Source organism: Cyprinus carpio, chromosome A15 (assembly GCF_018340385.1).
Source record: "Cyprinus carpio isolate SPL01 chromosome A15, ASM1834038v1, whole genome shotgun sequence".
Lineage (NCBI taxonomy): Eukaryota > Metazoa > Chordata > Actinopteri > Cypriniformes > Cyprinidae > Cyprinus > Cyprinus carpio.
In genome coordinates, this window is record NC_056586.1 from 27312632 (window position 1) to 27330955 (window position 18324).

The 18324-nt window shown below is 35.2% G+C and overlaps 1 protein-coding gene across 1 annotated transcript in view; it reads right to left on the bottom strand.

Annotated features, from left to right (window-relative positions):
* The window catches only part of LOC109104403 (roundabout homolog 2-like), a 275743-nt gene extending 261018 nt beyond the window's left edge, over window positions 1-14725 (bottom strand). The window contains exons 1-3 of the mRNA XM_042771761.1: window positions 14602-14725; window positions 14034-14200; window positions 9995-10126 (exon numbers count right to left, since the gene is read on the bottom strand). Coding sequence (XP_042627695.1) covers window positions 9995-10112 — 118 coding nt within the window. The 5' untranslated portion in view covers window positions 10113-10126; window positions 14034-14200; window positions 14602-14725. The remainder of the gene's footprint in view (window positions 1-9994; window positions 10127-14033; window positions 14201-14601) is intronic.
* Between the last annotated feature and the right edge of the window lie 3599 nt (window positions 14726-18324).

Below are 18324 nucleotides of genomic sequence, written 5' to 3' on the forward strand. Positions count from 1 at the left end.
ATAACATTATTATGGCTTTACAGTAGTGAGAATAACTATAATAATCATTCGTGTGTCCTCTCTTTACTACAAATATACAAAATCAGTATGTTAAATAAGTAGGCGCTTCAGATATGGAGATTGAAGAATTCATAGCAGGCAAACAATACCTGGATTACATTCTGCATACGCTGAGATTTTCAAATGTGCATCCAGTGGACACTTTGCTGTCCAGCAATGCCACAGGATATGCAATTACTTTCATTCAAACTCACCACTGACTGCCACATGCCAGTTTTATTTCCATGGATCGCCACTAGAGGGCCTCAGTTACTTAGACTTCCTTCATTTCCTAATCTTCATGAACATTTCATTCCTGAAAATTACTCACCTATTCACTAAATTAAACACAGTAGAAAACAATTATGGGTGCATAGGTGTCTTTAAACTTAAAAAATAAAATAAAAAATACAAATAAATAATTTTTTCACAATTTTATAAACAGAACTAAGAACAAAATACAGTAAACTATTCATAATTATGCATTAGTTATTTTTAAGATTCACACGTTTAACTTAAATGCATATTTTAATAGGTGCAAGAGAACGGAATTGACTGGAAGACAAAGACAACATGAGGTGAGTATTGAATGACACCCCAGTGCCGGAAGAACGATTCCTCTTCATGTTCTCTTCCAGTCGTGTCTTGACACCTGCCTACCGAGAGTATGAAAAGCACAGCATCTATCTGGATGACAACCCGTACTCTCTGACGCAGGAGCTTAAAAACATTGTCTGCCCTTTGCCAAGATGTACTTGTTCTCCAGGCCTTTCCATCCATTTATTCTCAGTAATTACCAAAACACAAACACTATTAGTGCGGTAGCAGGCAGCGGCTCGTCACAGCTGGGCAGTGAGAGCTGAGTGATGTGGAGAGCTGCGTGTCAAGTCAAGTCACCTTTATTTATATAGCGCTTTATACAATACAGATTGTGTCAAAGCAAGATATTGCAATAAACAAATAACATAAGATATTACAATAAACAAAGTCTGCATAGCCTAAGTCACACATTGTCTCTTTGAGCTTTAATAACTGTCTGCTTGTATAATGTTGGGAATTGTGTGGGATTGAGCCGAATAAAATGGCTCTTATTCCTACTACAGATGGCCAGATATCTGAAAATCTCCAAGAGATTTCTCATGTGTTGGGTTGATATGACTCATGGCCCATTGGGACCGAAAGGGATCTAAGCTCAGAGAAAAACAAATAGCCATTTGTGATGATAAACAGAACTTCTTCAAGCCTCTATCCTTCTATTGTGAGAGAAAGATTTTTAAGTTGAGACGTATTGACATCAAAAACACAACAATAAAAACACACACACAGACACATCTCCGCCTGCCATCAATAACACCACAACACCACAACACACAAAAAAACCACCCCAGAACAACGACAAACGTGGGTCTGGAGTTTTTCACTCTGGATTGTTTTAAATTGCTATTGCTCAGCAGTTCCTTGTTCTGACATCCATCAGCCTTCCATTTATCTCGGAAAAGATGAAACAGGCCACCGACTAATGGCTGACTGTGAGCCATTTCAATGATGAATCCTCAAAATCATCCAAAGATGAGTAAAAGTCTGCTTAGAGGTTTTGCTTTGTGGCAGTAACAGCAATTTTTGACACATGCCTCATGCCAGTATAGAACAATGCTGTACGGGTTGAGAAACGTAATGCATAAGCAGTACTCCAATTACTGTTCTTGAGGGGATTTTGCTAGGGTTTGTGTTTTTTGTTCACAGTTTATGGATTATAACTGCACACAAATGCAATCAAAAACCTTTTTATGAATCCATTTAAATGTATTATAAAACAGGGTTATAAAACAGCTAATTTTGGTTCTGTAGTGTTAGCCATGTTACATTGGACCCCACTGACTTTCACAGACTCAGATATTTCTCAGAACATCTTTTGTGTTGTGCAGAAAATAAAGGTAATGCACAACAATGTGAGGGTGAATAACGATCACATAATTTTTTTTTTTTTGTGAACTATCCCTTTAAATTTTTCATGCAGTAGCCATTATAAAAAGCTCATACCTTTTTATTTTGTGAGCTCAAAATGTAACAATAAAATGTTCTATATCTTTTAAAAACATCAATGCAGCCTTATCTGTCATTCATACACATTCTTATTCCACTTTCCACAGCTTCGAGCAGCAACAATTCATGTCTTGCTGATCCCAGATCTGTCAAAAACTGCAGGAAATTAGGGCATCCACGGCATAAAATAAATAAAAAATAAATAATAAAAAAAGTCTGCTTCAGCAACCCTCATGCAAGTCATTTTTTGTTCCTAAAGCAATGTGGCAGACAAAGTCGATTCTTAAAGAACTAGTTTTAACTGCACAAACTCTTTATCACTCAAAAATCCAAGCTGTGATCAGGAAATAAGAATATCCCTTTCAAAATAGTTCATTTGTCCCCAAATTTAAAGGCATTTTGTCCATTTAAAACAGTCTAATCAGATGTTATAGGAATAGTTCAACCCACAATGAAAATTTGTTGAAAATGTACTCACTTTCAAGCCATCTAAGATGTAGATGAGTTTGTTTCTTCATCAGAACAGATTTGGAGAATTTTGGATTACATCTCATCAATGGATCCTCTGCAGTGAATGGGTGCCGTCAGAATGAGAGTCCAAACAGCTGATAAAAAAATCACATTAGTCCACATGACTCCAGTCCATTAATTAACATTTATCGAGGTGAAAAGCTGCATGTTTTGTGAGAAACAAATTCTTCTTTAAGGCATTTTAAATTGAAACCATTGCTTGGTCAAAATACGAATCTATAATCCATAATAATGCTTATTAACACGGTAATAACAATTACAGTAAATGTGTCACAAGACAATAACTGATGGACTAGAGTTGTGTGGATTATTTTTGGACTATTGTGATGTTTTAATCAGCTTTTTGGACTCTCACTCTGCCGGCACCTATTCACTGCAGAGGATCCATTATAATGCTAAATTTAATTTTTGAGTGAACTATTCCTTTAAGTCACAATTTTGAGTTTGAGATTATGCGACAGCGTTGAACGAGTTGTCTTGTGCTAAAGGTTATTGTGTCAGGTTCAAATTAGTAGACAGCTCACCTTGACAGGCAGTTGTATCGCAGACGTGAGGGTCTGGAGTTAAACCACAGGGGCTGATAAACAGATGGAACAGTGTCATGTGCACAGAGGTGCTGTCACCTCTACCGCTCCTCTGCATTCAGGAGTATTACAGTTCACACACTCCTTTTACACAGTGAAGAAATAGATAGCGTAGAACGCAATTATCTTTTATTCACCCTTCTATTGTTCCAAAACCACATGAATTTTAAGAAATGTACATGCTGCCTTACTGCTCTCTTCTATACGATGAAAGTAGATGGTGATTATGGGCTGTCAGGTTCCAATATGCCAAAACAACATCAGAAAAGTACTGTAAAAGTAGTTTGTTCAACTTGTGCACTATATACCAGGTTCCCTGAAGCCATCTGATAACATTCTGCTAGAAATGAATTGTAATTTATTTATCTGAATATTTTTCATGAAATGTTGTTTGTCAGTTGTGGTCACCATTCACAGCTTGGACATTCTGCAAATTTTCTCCTTTTGTGTCCCACCAAAGTTCAACCATTTGACTGTATTTGGATGAAGTTAAAGTTTCAACTGCTTTAAGACTAACCCTTTTAGCTAGTAATTGCCTAAAATCCCCTGCTTCCTTGCAGGGTTATTATAGTTAACCGATAAAATAAATAAATAAATAAATAAATAAATAAATGAATGAATGAATGAATAAATAAATAAAGCTGAAATAAAACAAATATTGCATGACAAAAAAATATGAAATTAAATTTAATGAAATATAGAAATGCTGCTTGACCAATAACATAAATAATGATTTGAAGCACTAAAGCAAACTGAAATAAAAATAAAACCTAAATAGTAATACTACAATAATAAATACAAATAAAAAAACATATAAAATAATAAAAAAATACCCTAAAATGTTGTGTTGTGTTGTGTTATGTTATATCTAACTGAAAATACTAATAAAGACAAATAACAGTATACAAAATAAAAATATAAACAGACAAACAAACAAACAAATAAATAAATACATGCATACATACATACATACATAAATCTAAAATAACACTGCTGCCTCCTCAAGGTGTCCCTGTCCTGAGAAACTGAAGATAGATATAGCATTAGTTACTGCTAACAAAGCTGATGGACAGCAGTGCCCTGATTCTGTTGGAGGTCCCTCTCTCCGGACCACTAGCTCATCCAGGCAGTAAAAGAAGGCTGACAGGGATACAGATGGTCTTGTATACATATATAAACAACAACTGGTTTATCAAGGTGTCGGAAATGCCAGGAGCAGCTGGCTACCATATACCTGAGCACAAAATGGAACAAAAAGAAAAAGAGATAGGAGAAGATAGAGAGAAAGAATGAGGGAAATTGTGCTTGGGTGTAGGCATACAGTATTTGGGTGTGGGGGTGCGTGATTCACCCAGGGACCCGGGGAGAGAATACATCTGGTAGGACAGCTGTTAGCGGTGTATGAGCGTATACTGATGGTGGTGGGGAGTGATAAATCACACACTTTGCAGCATTGCAGACAGTGCACCAGCGCACCTGCATGTGTAGGTACTCAGGCACTGTCAAGAAATGCTAAATTATCAATGACGCCATTCAAACAACAGAGATACAACTGTCTAATTGTGTTTGACTTGACAGTGAAAAGTTTTCCTCTAAATGAACATCTAAACCAATATTTAATTTCAACATCAAATTATTCAGAAACTCTTGTATAATATTGCTTGATGAGAACTATCATTACTACTATTAGGGTTAGAGATTTAAAAAATCACAGTATAAACTCACAATATTTGTGCTACAGACAATGATATGTTAAATACTTGCATTAAACAACTTTTTGAAGTGAAAACTTATAGTTTTCCCTCAAAGATGATAAAAGTTTGCACATGAAACCATCAATTCCATTAAAGAACCTTTATTTTTATGAGTTTAGGGACCAAAATATAATTGAAACATGAGAGTAGAAAATTTTGACTATGGAAACATAGCAACCACACAGAACATCCTAGCAATGCCATAAAACTCACTCAAATCTTACAGGCCATTCACACAAAATGGGTTTTTGCTTTTAAAAACACTAGACAGTACACAAGTTTTTTTTTTTCAAGTTTAAACTTTTAGAGTGCCATGCTTTTAGAATGCTGTATTATGTGTGAGCCACTGCAAAGACATGAGATGCAAGCACAGCGGTCAAAGATGTCTGTCTAACGCATTTAAAAAGAAAAACAATGGAAAAGTAATGCAGTGGAATGGAAAAATGCATTCTGTGTGAACAGCCCAAAGAAATCTCCATGCCACAACCTGGCAACCACACACAACAATCCAGCACTGGCACCACACTTCAACACAAAAACATTAAATGTAAAGTCTAGCTATTATTATGATTTAATGGTCTCGAAAATATTACCTCAGCTGAGAGCCTGCTTTTTAGTAAGGATTAAAAACTTAGCATATGATTAGCTATGAGGATTTAAACTTCAAAGATGGCTTAATCACTGGGAGAAATTAACAAATTATTATGTTTGAAAAATGCTTTCAAAAAGCAGCATGCAAACTTTAGTCTCACTTTAGTGGGTATTTATGTTGTGTTTAATTAGATGTTACTCATTTGGTAAAATATCCACATTGTTGCTGGACGTTCTTGAATGTGTTTAGTGCTTGTCTTGCAGCATGAAACGAATTAACCATTGAGCTCACAGGGATGCATCTTTAATTTTCTATGAAATAAAAGACAAAACACATACAGTATATGCAGTATATTTGACTATAATAAAAAGTTCAGCTGCCTTTTAGGATAGTTCACCCAAAAATGAAAATTCTGTCATCATTTACTTACCCTCCACTTGTTTCAAACCTGCAAAGAAAATATTTAGAAGAATATTGGTAACCAAACATCTGACGTTGACCACTGACTTCCATAGTATTTTTTTTATTTTCTCCATACTATGGAAGTCGATGGCTACCGTTAACTGTTTGGTTACCAACATCCTTCTATATATCTTCTTTTGTGTTCAACAGAAGAAACTCATACAGGTTTGGAAGAAGTAGAGGGTGGGCAAATGATGTCAGAATTTTCATTTTTGGGTGAACTATCCCTTTAATTGTGCTTAAAAAAAACTTAGTTACACATGTAATAAATCCAGCCATCATCTACAGTATAGGAATGCACCCGCTCTCCATTACATCAAAGTATGGTTCAGCCTTTTGTGCCTCTAGACAACATAAAAAAAAAAAAAACACAACATTATCAACCAAGCAGAACACAACAAGAAAAAAACATCTCTACTGCCCCAAGATCAAATGCAAGGGCGTTACATTCTCTCCTCCAGTGAAGAGCTGCAACCTGACACACACACACAATGCAACAAAACACACCAAACAAAGAAGAATGACCTCCAATAAAGCAATTATTCTGCGGGTACTGCAGATAAAAGAATCCAGTCAAAGCTGAACATCCCAACCTGAAGCAACTAGGAGATTTGCCTCAAACTGATTGCCCATGTCCTCAGAAGTTATAAACAAAACTGGAAATATGGTTTACTGGGATAATGGAGCAATAATTAGGTTTAGGAAGTCATTTCCAAAAAGCCAAAAATGTGATTTACTCTCCCTCCACCTATTTTGATATAATTGAGTTTCATAGGGAAAGGTAAACTTCAGTGGTACTAAAGCAAAGAACAGAATGTATAAGTTTGTTCCCTGTACCTGCACTGCTGTTCCCACTTCTGGCCTTTTAGAAATTAATTATTTCAAAACACGCTTCACTAACTTTGTCTACTACTGTAACAATGTTTAGCAGTGTACTTACATAATCAAGGAGAACAATATCATTTCCACATCATCGCAAATCACCATTCACTATATGAAATAACAGGTGTGGAAATAATATTTTGAAAAAAAAAATGCTTGCTTTTTATGTAAACTAAATAAACAACATTAAATAATATTTGTACACTTAATGCATCATTTTACAAAAGAAATAGCCTTGTAATATTTGCACCGTTGATTTAAAAAATGATAGGAAAAAAGTATCACAAAAATATTTAGGCAACTGTTTTCAGCATTGATAATAATAAGAAATATTTCTTGAAAATTAAATTAGCATATTATAATGATTTATGAAGGATCATGTGACAATGAAGACTGAAGTATAAATTTTAAATATATTAATATAGAAAATTGTTACTCTAAATTGTAATGATATTTCACATATTACTGTTTTTATTGCATGTTCATCAAATGCATGCAGCCTTGGTGAACAAGGCCGTTCAAAAACTTTTTTAACAAGAAAAAAAAAATCACAAAATGTTGAATGGTAGTGTACATTATCTTTCTCAATAAATATTGAAACTATATATTTCTTTTACTTTAGATTGTATTGTTATATAAATTAAAAAAAAAAAAAAATAAAAACAATTAATTATCAAAAAATATCATCAATAAACTTTTTTTGAAGTGTGAACAAGCAACTTTTTAAAGCAAGTTTATATTCTGATTTACTTATGGATCACTAATGGTAAAAATGTTCAAGGTGACAAAGAAAAAAATCAAAATGAAGGGAAAAGTCAACACCTCACAGCTGAAGAAACACCCAGCATGAAAAACAAAATTCTAGGAAAAATGTTGCTTTTGAATAATTATGCTTTTCCAAGCCATTGAACTGATAATCTCCATTCACTGCCATCACAGGATAAGACATTTGAGCTCATAGGAGAAGCAGAAAAGAAAACTGATTACACGCTGGACGAGTTCTTCTTCTACGAGTCACCTCACTCTAAAATAAACCCTCAGCCACGCATCACAAACTACCAGCGCAACCTGATGTCAGCTTTGTCAAAAAATTCTGCTCAGTCAAGCTTCACTACATCCCAGAGGATTTGTTATGCATTATGTTTGACTCGTTCTTCTTTTCAGTCTCACTCACTCACGCCCGTATCTATTGCCCTCCTGCATATTTTACTTTGGCATATGCCACAGTTGAGTTCCATTAATCAGTCCCTGCTCGTATGAGGGCTGAATGTTAAACCCTTGTGCCGTTCCAACTCTCCGCCCTGCTACAAAAAAGCAGGCCCGGTATTAACCTTGTAGACGGAGGCGGTTCACGCATCTGCGGCACTTGGCAATGAAGGGAAAAGGAGAACTTCTCAAATTGTTTCCAGCCTGAACTGCATGAGTGAACGGCTCTGTGTGTGTATGTGTGGCTGTTCCCGGCTCCACTATAAATAAGCCTGGCAGCTGGAGAGGTGGAAGTCTGCAGAGGAACTGACAGTAGAGGGCAATATGGCCTTGTCTCCCTGGGAGACGCCATTTAAAACTGGACCTGAACCCAAAGTGAGCAACCACACAGCAACTACTTGAGAGAATGAGAAATGGGTTTTGGCATAAAGCAGATTCAAAGTAAAATGTCAAGCAGTTATTTGAAGCGTTTCACAAATACAAAAAAAATATACATCTTCTAGGATAGCATCAATGCTGATGATAAGCTACAAATTATGCTCAGGATACACTAATACAGGCTCACAAGGAAAACCATTGCACTGCAGAAGAATACAGAATAACTTGCTTCAAATCCAATACATGTAAATACTGGTATAATGTTGGAGGAACTGATTGGATTTACATGGATTTCTGCATAAATTGCTCATACAATTTTTTCCTTTAATTTCATTGATTGTACTCCAGGTTAGCTTTTGGAGAAGTCAACTTTCACATAGTTTTTCATACATGTACTGTTAATGTTTACATGGTGCATAAACTCCTTGAATAAAGAGATGAAAAGGCACCTATCTTAATTTTTTTTTTAAAGCAAACTTCGCTTGTGAAGAACTGCATTTGTATGTATTGAATGTGCACTTGTAGTGTACTTCAAATCTTAAAAGTATTTTTTAAAAAACTGAAATAAAAGGCCACAGAACTTAAAAAGAGACACTTTTATGACTACATTTCTTAACACACTTATGTTCACATAACACAAGTAAAAGTTCACTTTGTAATGTCAAATTAAAAGTTTATAAGTACATTTTAAATCACTGTTTTAATAATCTTTCGTCTTGACTTTATTATTTTAACTGTAGTGAAAGTGAAAGTGAAGTTGATACATTTTAAATGTACTAAAAAGCAACTTCATCATTATAAATCTGTAATTACAAATATATTTAAATACATACACGTTTCAATAGAAATTACACTACAGTATATTTTCGTTTTCTAGAAATCCTTTTCATTGCATTCAGAAGTACACTTTAAACATATTTCCAAGACAATAGAAGTAATAATTAAATTATATAGAAAGATGTACTTGAGTCTTACTTAAGTGGGTCAAAAAGCTAATTATTTACAAAATATGTAGGTACTGTTTGTATTTAAAGTAACATAACTAACATAAACAACATGCTTAAGTTTGCTCTTTTTCACAACGGTTTGTTTGTCTGTTGATATGGATCAGATTCATTTTAGATTCAGAATTAGATTCAAATTCAAAAATCCAGGTAAAACGAAAGGGTTCATATACTTTGTTCAGCAAATGTATCACAAGAAACAAACTGACAAACATGACAAAATCCTCATAGCTATAAAAAATAAAAAAATATGGGGAGAAACCAAAAATCAGTTTTGCTTTTTTGAACAATCCCTTTGACCGAACACAACTAATTCCCTTTATACAACCTTTAATTTAAGAATAATGGGTGTAAAATTCATCCTTAAAGACCCGAGCTTCATCACTCCATAATACAAAGGACCAGAAGAACTGTCCAAACAATTACAAATGTAGTAGCACAGTCCAGCAACATTCAGATTGACGTTTGGGCTTGAAAAGTTGAGGAACAAACAGCTTTGAAAAAAACATTCATTCTTACCTTGCCCTTGAGCACCCACTGAGCCTGTGCACAGCATCCACAGGACACAGATAATGAGGAAGAGCGAAGGCCCAGCTAGGACGGCATTACATCTCCCTCGGTTTGGGTTGGCGGCCATGACACCATTGGTTACTGTCAGACAGGAAAGACAGAAAGACTTTGAAAAATAAGTACAGTAAGTTGAATATAATAAATTCAGCATTTTATTTGATAGATAAATAAATAAATATTATATTGCATTAATTAAATAAAAACACAAAATCAATAAAAGATAATACAAATTAAATAGCATTCAGATGTCAGGTTCATGTTTCAAGTGCTACTGTAAATAAGAGAGTATAGTTCCTTTTTGTTCAGGGGGAACATTGTGTCAGAGGTTCAAAATTTATAAAACACAAGTTTATGAATGTAACCGAGACTCATTACAAGATAATTTGCCATTTTTCTTAATATCTCAAAGGATATCTGAAAGTCAAGATGTGTTCTGATACTACAAAACATCCAATATGCGATTACTTCAATATCCAAGGACTAATTACTAAAGCCACGCACAATTTATCAGAGGCGACGTTCCCGCCATGCAAGACGTAGCCAAGCTTTCTTTTTTAATTCACTGAGAGTAAGACGACTGCTATGAAATATAACTCATGGTCTGGAATGTCCCACTCATTAAACACAAAGCTTTTATGAACCAACAATTTATCAAATTTTAACGATATGTTTGTAGAGGCGCATTCAGGCCTAAATTTATGGAGTTACCATTACACTTAATGAAGTATTATGTCTTTATGATACCAATAACTAAAACATGGCCAGCTAACATGGAGTGCGGTATAAGTGAAAAACTGGCAGAAGTTGCAGCTCACAATTATTTCTGAGTACAGTATGAAATGAAGATTAAACATAATGTATGAGACATTTCTCATTGTCAGCTATGGCAGTGCATGCTTACACACATAATGCTTAATGTTCCTAACAAGCTGCAAAGATTGCAGTTAATGCAATGCAAATAAAAGACATACTGTAGAATAGTATGCATGCGACATACATTACTTGTTATGTTCTAAAAAAGCAGCAAATAATTGCAGTTCTTTTCTTTTATTGATTCCTCTCTTCCAGCTGTCTGATGTGTCTGTCAGTCTGTGCAGTGATCAGATATTCTCTCTTTCACGGACACCCCGTCTGGGTCAGTGGGACCGGTGGCCAGTGATGTATAATGCCTGACTTGGTTCACTTTGACATCACTCACCCTTACACTTCTCAACAGGCTTGCCTTGTAGCAAATGGTGAATAAAATCAATAAGCCTCCATTTCACATCGCAACCATATATTTCTCCATCAATAGGACCTTGACTGGAATTAAAACCACAGGCATTTGCATATTCACAGCTCAAACACTATGTGACTGAGTGTTCCTGAGAATGGAGAAATAACAGTGAGTATTTTACAGTTATAAAGAAGGGGCCACTGACACAGTGCACATTTAAATATAACACCATTAATATATATTTTTTGTCATAACAAAAAACTGAAAAATAAATAAATATTTATTACATTTTCTTACATGTCCTGTCCTTTTTCAAGCTTTAAACAAATATTATTACTAAACTGACACTTTTCAGTCCTTTTTGAAGCTTGAAAGCTCTACTCTTAAAATTTAAATTTAACACAGACAGATGATGATGATGATCATCATAATTATTAATATTATTATTACTATTAATATTCTTATAAATGTAATGTTTTATTATGAATGTAATATATTAAATATATTTCTATATTTTTTCTTTTAAATCTTAGTTATTAAATTATGACACCTCTGTCCTTTTTAAAGCCTAAAAGCTCTGCTCTTCTCAGACAAATATATAATGATGATGATGATGTTTTTAAATGTAATATTTATACAATTTTTAAATGTAAATATATTTTATTTCATTCACTGTAATTATGACCTGACCTGTAGTCATGGAGGTTTGAAATTTCAGTTTTGCCTAAACTATCCCTTTTCAAACTCTAACCTAGAATACAGCCAATATCACAAGAACTATTCAGTTCAAACCTGCTTTTTCATTGACAAAAGTAGGCGCCACAAAGAAGACTAATTCCCCTGATCAATATCTACTGATTGGGCTACGGTTCAGCGTGGATGGCAGTGGTCAATGACTCTTGCTCAGAGGTCTGGGGGCAGTGCTGGACACAGGCCCAGCATAGACAGATTGGTGTAGAGCGGGATGGCTACAGCAAGGCGCCTGGATTCCTGTCATCCTCTCCCCCCTCCTTCTGTCTGCTAGATCAACACGCGCCATGGCTCTCAAACACAACAACCTGTTTGAGATTAGCCATCAAACGGGCTGCTCTGCATAACGACAGCCTTAGGAGCATCAGCAATTACATTGATTTTATCTTGTCATGTCAGGATATGTTTAAGTAGGCCGCTGTCAGTGGCGTCCACACCTCCACAGCGTGAACAGATCCAACCGCTTTCAGAACCACGGACAGCAGAGCTGAGAGCAGAGCTGTCCGTGGTTCTGAATGCGTTTGGATCGGTTCACACTGTGGAGGTGTGGACACACCAGACATGCTGTCCGTCGTGCTGTCAGAATGTAATTACGTGGGAGTCTCAAAGTGCCAAGAGAGAAAAAAATAACACAGTCGAGGTCTCAGAGGGTAAGTGTGCCACCCTGGATTTCGGCAAACATTTCAGGCCTGTGCCAAAGAAGAGGATCTTCAATGGCAATACTGACAAAAACCAATTTCATTCTCCTCTGCTGAAAGTTTGACATGCTGTGATCATTTAGTGTGATTTTTAACATTTTCCCTAGCTTAAATTAGTGATTGCATTAGTCACTGATGGAAATTTCAAACTCATGCCTCTGGGTAAGTCAGGCATTAAAACATCTAAAGTATAGTTGTCTTAAAGATAGTAAACTCTAAAAGGTGCCTCAGTATACATTCATTTATCACTAATATCTGGGACGTTGAGTAAGCCTACATTTAAGAAGAGATGCATTAAAAAATAAACTAATATTATATAAATAAGCCTACATAATAAAATAAAATGCATTCATCACTAATATCTGGGACACTGAATAAGCCCACATTTTAAAACATATTTAAACAAAATAAAATAAATATAATAAAAATAAATAAATAAATAAAATGCAGTCATTACTAACATCTGGGATGCAGAATAAGCCCAGTTTTAAAAATAGATGTATTATAAAAACAAGCTAATTATATAAAATATAATAATATAATAAAAATCTAATATAAGCAATAAGGCATTTTATAACTATCCTTCCATTAAAAGAGTCTCTGAATAAGAAAATGTTACTATACTACAAAAAAACAATGATTCACTATGAACCACTACATATGGTGAACAGGTGCTTTGTGTCATAGTTGTGTTGACCAATCAGAAGCCAGTATCTGTTTAATAATTCTTCAATAGAAGTAAGAGTGAGTATCAGCCTGACAGTGATTCTGTTCTATAAACGAAAAAAAAAAGAAAAGAAAAGAAAAAAACAACTCCAAAAGTTGCCAAAGCATTGAAACTTGTGTGTCTCCAAGCAACTAACTTATCATATTTATAATTCTGGAACCTTAGCAAAACTTGGCCCTAAGTGAGAGTTTTAGAAAATGTCTTAGTATACCTACAGTGGTGGGAAGAATCTAGCCAAGACTGTGAAATTCAATAAAATAGTTTGTTCTTTAACACACCAGCTCCATCAAGATGCTCCATAAAGTCAGTATATTACTCTAATAAAGGCTGACATTGGATCTGCATGAAGTCCAACAATGAAAGTTTGAATGCTACCAAAGCTAATCATCTGAATCCAGACAATTTAACATAAAACTGACAGATTACATACTGCATGAATGATACTGAATAGCACATAATATCCACTCTAAAGTGCACTCAACACTAATGTAAGACTAATGTGAGAGCACTGTGACGGACATCAACACACCATGTGGCAACTACTGTACATTAACACACATGTACACGCACAGATGAACTTCCTCTCGCCTAACTTACCTTTATCAGCAGGTACCTTCAAAGCAAAGCTTGAGAACGCACTGGCGATTTATTTCCTGCACACGAGAGAAGCTGCTCTTGGAATAGTCTGCGCACAGTTGGAATTCCTGCCCTCTCTCACACACAACTGGCAGAGCACTCTTGCTTTCCTCCCAGGCTCATCCCTTCTGTAAAGCGAGAGAGAGATGGAGCTCACTGGAGAGAGAGAGAGAGAGAGAGAGAGAGAGAGAGAGAGAGAGAGAGAGAGAGAGAGGAAAGTCAGCCAGGGAGAAGGAGAGCGAGAAAGAGAGAGAGGGGGAGGAAAGGATGAGGAAAAGAGAGTAAAAGAGGAGGAGAGAGATTGTTTCGATAATGCAGATTGTCATAAGAGAGCTGCATTCCTGGTAATCCAATAGAAGTGAAGTAAAAGCTTCTGTCATTTCAACAGACTTAATGAAAGCAATCTGATTAGGTGGCCATGCATCTGCACAGCTTCCTTCAGACTCATTGTTTCGGATTTGTGCCGGCCTGTCTCACTCTCAAATTAACTTGCCTTTAAATGTATTTAATGTTTGACTTGAATACTTACACAATTCCAACTTTGAGCAGCCTGGTGAAGGAGAGCCATCCAACTGAAACAGCAATTCTTTGAGTAAAATGAAGCTCAACTGGAGCTACAGTAGCAACATCAAGGTCATGGGTTTGAATCCCTGGGAACACAAAAAGTCATAAAATGTACAATATACCTAGAATGTGTTGAAAGTGGCTTTGGATGTGTACATATATACATACATAACGGCTCAAAAGTTTGAGGTCAGTCATTTATTTATTTTTTCATATTTTTGAAAGAAGCCTTTCATGCTGAGTAAGGCTTCATTTATGTGTTAAAAAATACAGTAAAAACAGTAATATTGTTAAATATTATTACAGTTTAACCCTCTAGGCTTCTTCGGTCAGAACAGACTGAAAAAAAATGAAGTTTATTTTTATGATTTTTTGCACTATTGGAATAAGATGACACTTGGTGACTTATGTCGTATTAGCTATGTGAACACACAAAGCATGGATATATGATAAAGGGTTGGAAAATCAAAAAGTAACACTTGGTACCTTCGGTCAGGTACCGTTAAGGTACCAAATGTGACCCAAAAATGAAGAGGCTCACAGGGTTAAAATTCCTGTTTTCATTTTGAACACATTTTAAAATGAAATATCTTTCTGTGATGCAAAGCTGAATTTTCAGTGTTCAGGGTCACATGATCCTTCAAACCATTCTATTATGCTGATTTTCTGCTCAAGAAAAAAAAAAAAACATTAACATCACGGTTTAAATAGTTGTGCTGCGTAATATTTTTGTATAAATCGTGGTAAAGTTTTTTTTTTTTTTCAGGATTCTTTGATGAATAGAAATGTATTTACAATGCAAATCTTTTTGTAACATTATAAATGTCTTTATACTGCAACTTTTGATGAATTTTATGTATCCTTACTAAATAAAAGTGTAAATTGCTTTTAAAAAAATTCTTACTGACCCTAAAAGTTATTTCAAAGAATACCATGAATACCATGTCTAAAATATGGTTTTGGGTACTTTGCTAGTCTCAATATTTAGAATCAAAATTATATGAAGTGGATGAGAAGGTCTTAGCAACATGAAAATAATAATAATAAAAAAAAATCCATTGTCACAAACTATGATGAGTATCTCCACCTACTTTGTAGCTGATGCTTGTCTTTGTCACAAACAGCAGCTTACCTGAAATAAAGATTTTAGCAGATATTAGTCTCTGCAGTAATGTCTGTTGTCATCCATGCTAAGAGTTTTGTTGCTAAAATATTATTTAGAACTTTGCACCACATTACTTGCATTTGACAGATAATATGAACATATAAAATATTTCTAAATGGTGTAATTAACATGAAACACTGGGTAAAATATACCAAATAAAACATTCCACCACAATATTTTACAGTAGTTCTCCACTTTCCCCTTCCTCGAGCTGCAGAGCTAATCAGAAACAAAGCAATTATCCCCAATTTAACAACAACAACAAATCTCCTTAAACAACCACTCAGACCATGAAGAAACTAAAAGTCATGGTTTCCACGTCTCATATCCTATAAGCATAAATTCAGAAGCTGACGCATATGTCATCATTACCTTCCAAGTAAGACTGATGGTAAGACAACGCAAGTAAATGTAAACCAATTAATAACAGCAGCAATTGCATTAAACCACTTTATCCTAAAAAAAGAAAACCACTGGAATTACTCTAAAAAGAACCGTTAACTACTTGAAGAATCTCTGTGGAAGATTATTATAAATGCACGAAAACTGTGGAAAGCAGTCCTATAAATCCTGTTTACTCATAACGTTCAAACTAATATGATCGACAGTTAAGTAATAATTTGCGGATAACGGCAAGTGCATGTTTTTGATATTATCAGCAGATTTAAACATCTATTGGATTGTTCAGCCGTCAGAGGCTGATGAATGACCACTCATTAGAATTGCAAAGGCGTAGCGGGCCGGCACTGTCAGCTGACGCAGCGGACAGAGTTTGACAGGGCCACCAGACTCCATCGGGGTAATTAATTTGCCACATTCTAAAGGATGTAGGGTGTACTTCTCGAAATTAGGCCGGTAAAAGAAGTGGCTAAGGGTCATGATCAATTGATTATCATGATGACTGAGATGGAGGCAACATGGCTGCTTAATGATTAATGCTTTTGTTTGTGTGGTTTCAGAGAAACCTTTCCCATGCTAATCAAGTCCAGATTTCAACTTCAGCTTCAATCGAGTTTGACAAGCTACAAGCAATGCCAACACATGTACTGTGGAAGCAGAAAATGTAATATGCTGTATTTTACTATATATCGGAATATAGTAAACAGAAGATTTCATGGTGCAAATCGTTTTTTAAGCATGACAAGAATCAGGGCAGTGCACAGACATTTTGAGGGGCAGTGGCCCAAACCAAAAAAAGGGGCACAAATAGGGTGGGTGCTTGTTAATACAAATTATCCAGTTGTTACAAATATACAATTAAAAGAGAAGACAGCACACTCTGTAATACTTTCAGACTTTATTGTAGATGTTTTGATAGAGTGGGCTCTCCCACACTCTCTGAGCCTGCTTCTGCATCATCTTCAGTGGAAGTAGGGGAGAGTGGGGTAAGATGAGCCAGTGGGTAAGTTGACCCACCCCTTGCATCTTGGCAACTGTACACTTTTACAGTCATGTGACCATGTACAGTATTTTGGAACAACCCATCATTTCTGCCAGACTGTGATAAGGAGAAACACATGGGGGGAATGGAGAGCACCCATTTACTTTAAAAACAGTTTTTGGCTTGTCAAAGTAAAATTTTAGCATAACAGATGTAATGGTTGTTACATCAAAGCAAATTGATACAGGTCTGAAAATATTTATGATACATAATGGTGATTTAACAACATATAAGACCATGCAAATCATTTAGCTAAATAATAGCCTGAACTGGTAAGCTACAGTAGCATTTTTTTTTTTTTTTTTTATGGCAGCTATGGGGCAAAGTGAGCCAAATGCTGTGGGGTAAATTGTGTCAGCATTTTAACTTACCCCACCATAAGGCACTGAATTATAAACTGGTGTTTTAATATTACCAGTTTAGTTTATCATATATACATATTATTTGCAGTTTATTTGATAGGGACAGTGTACAAGTGCACCAAATCCTTCTCTGATAAGAACCAGAAAATGCTTTTAATCAAATTATAATCATATATATACAAACTCTCTGTTTAGTCTGTTTTTAGGAAGGCTACAGCTTTGGTGTTCAACATATTGTTTCAGAAATGCAAACAATTAAATACTGAAATTTAAACTTCATTTGGTTGATGTTGTTAAAGATAACTTTAAGAAAAGAAATGACTGTTTGTAAAAGTTAAATTAGTTTTTATAATTGTTATTTATTTCACATGGGTTTGAATCAGATTTGGTCAGATGGTCATTTTACACTCAGATGGTGCATCTTACCCACTGACTCGATTCGGGTCAACTTACCCCTAACCCGGGGCAAACTGAGCCATGGGAACACTTTTTTATAAGCATTATTTTTAGAGCCCTTTGTCATAGATACATTTTGATCATTTTAAATGACAGGAATACTTTCATTTGGATAGCATAGGATAGATACTTTCATTGTACTTCTGCGTCATTTTCCCTTATCTTGAGGACCACATAAGTAAAAAGTGGTTAATCTTACACCACTCTCCCCAAAAAATAAAAAAAACTAAATTAAATAAAACAAATCATAAATAAAAATTATAT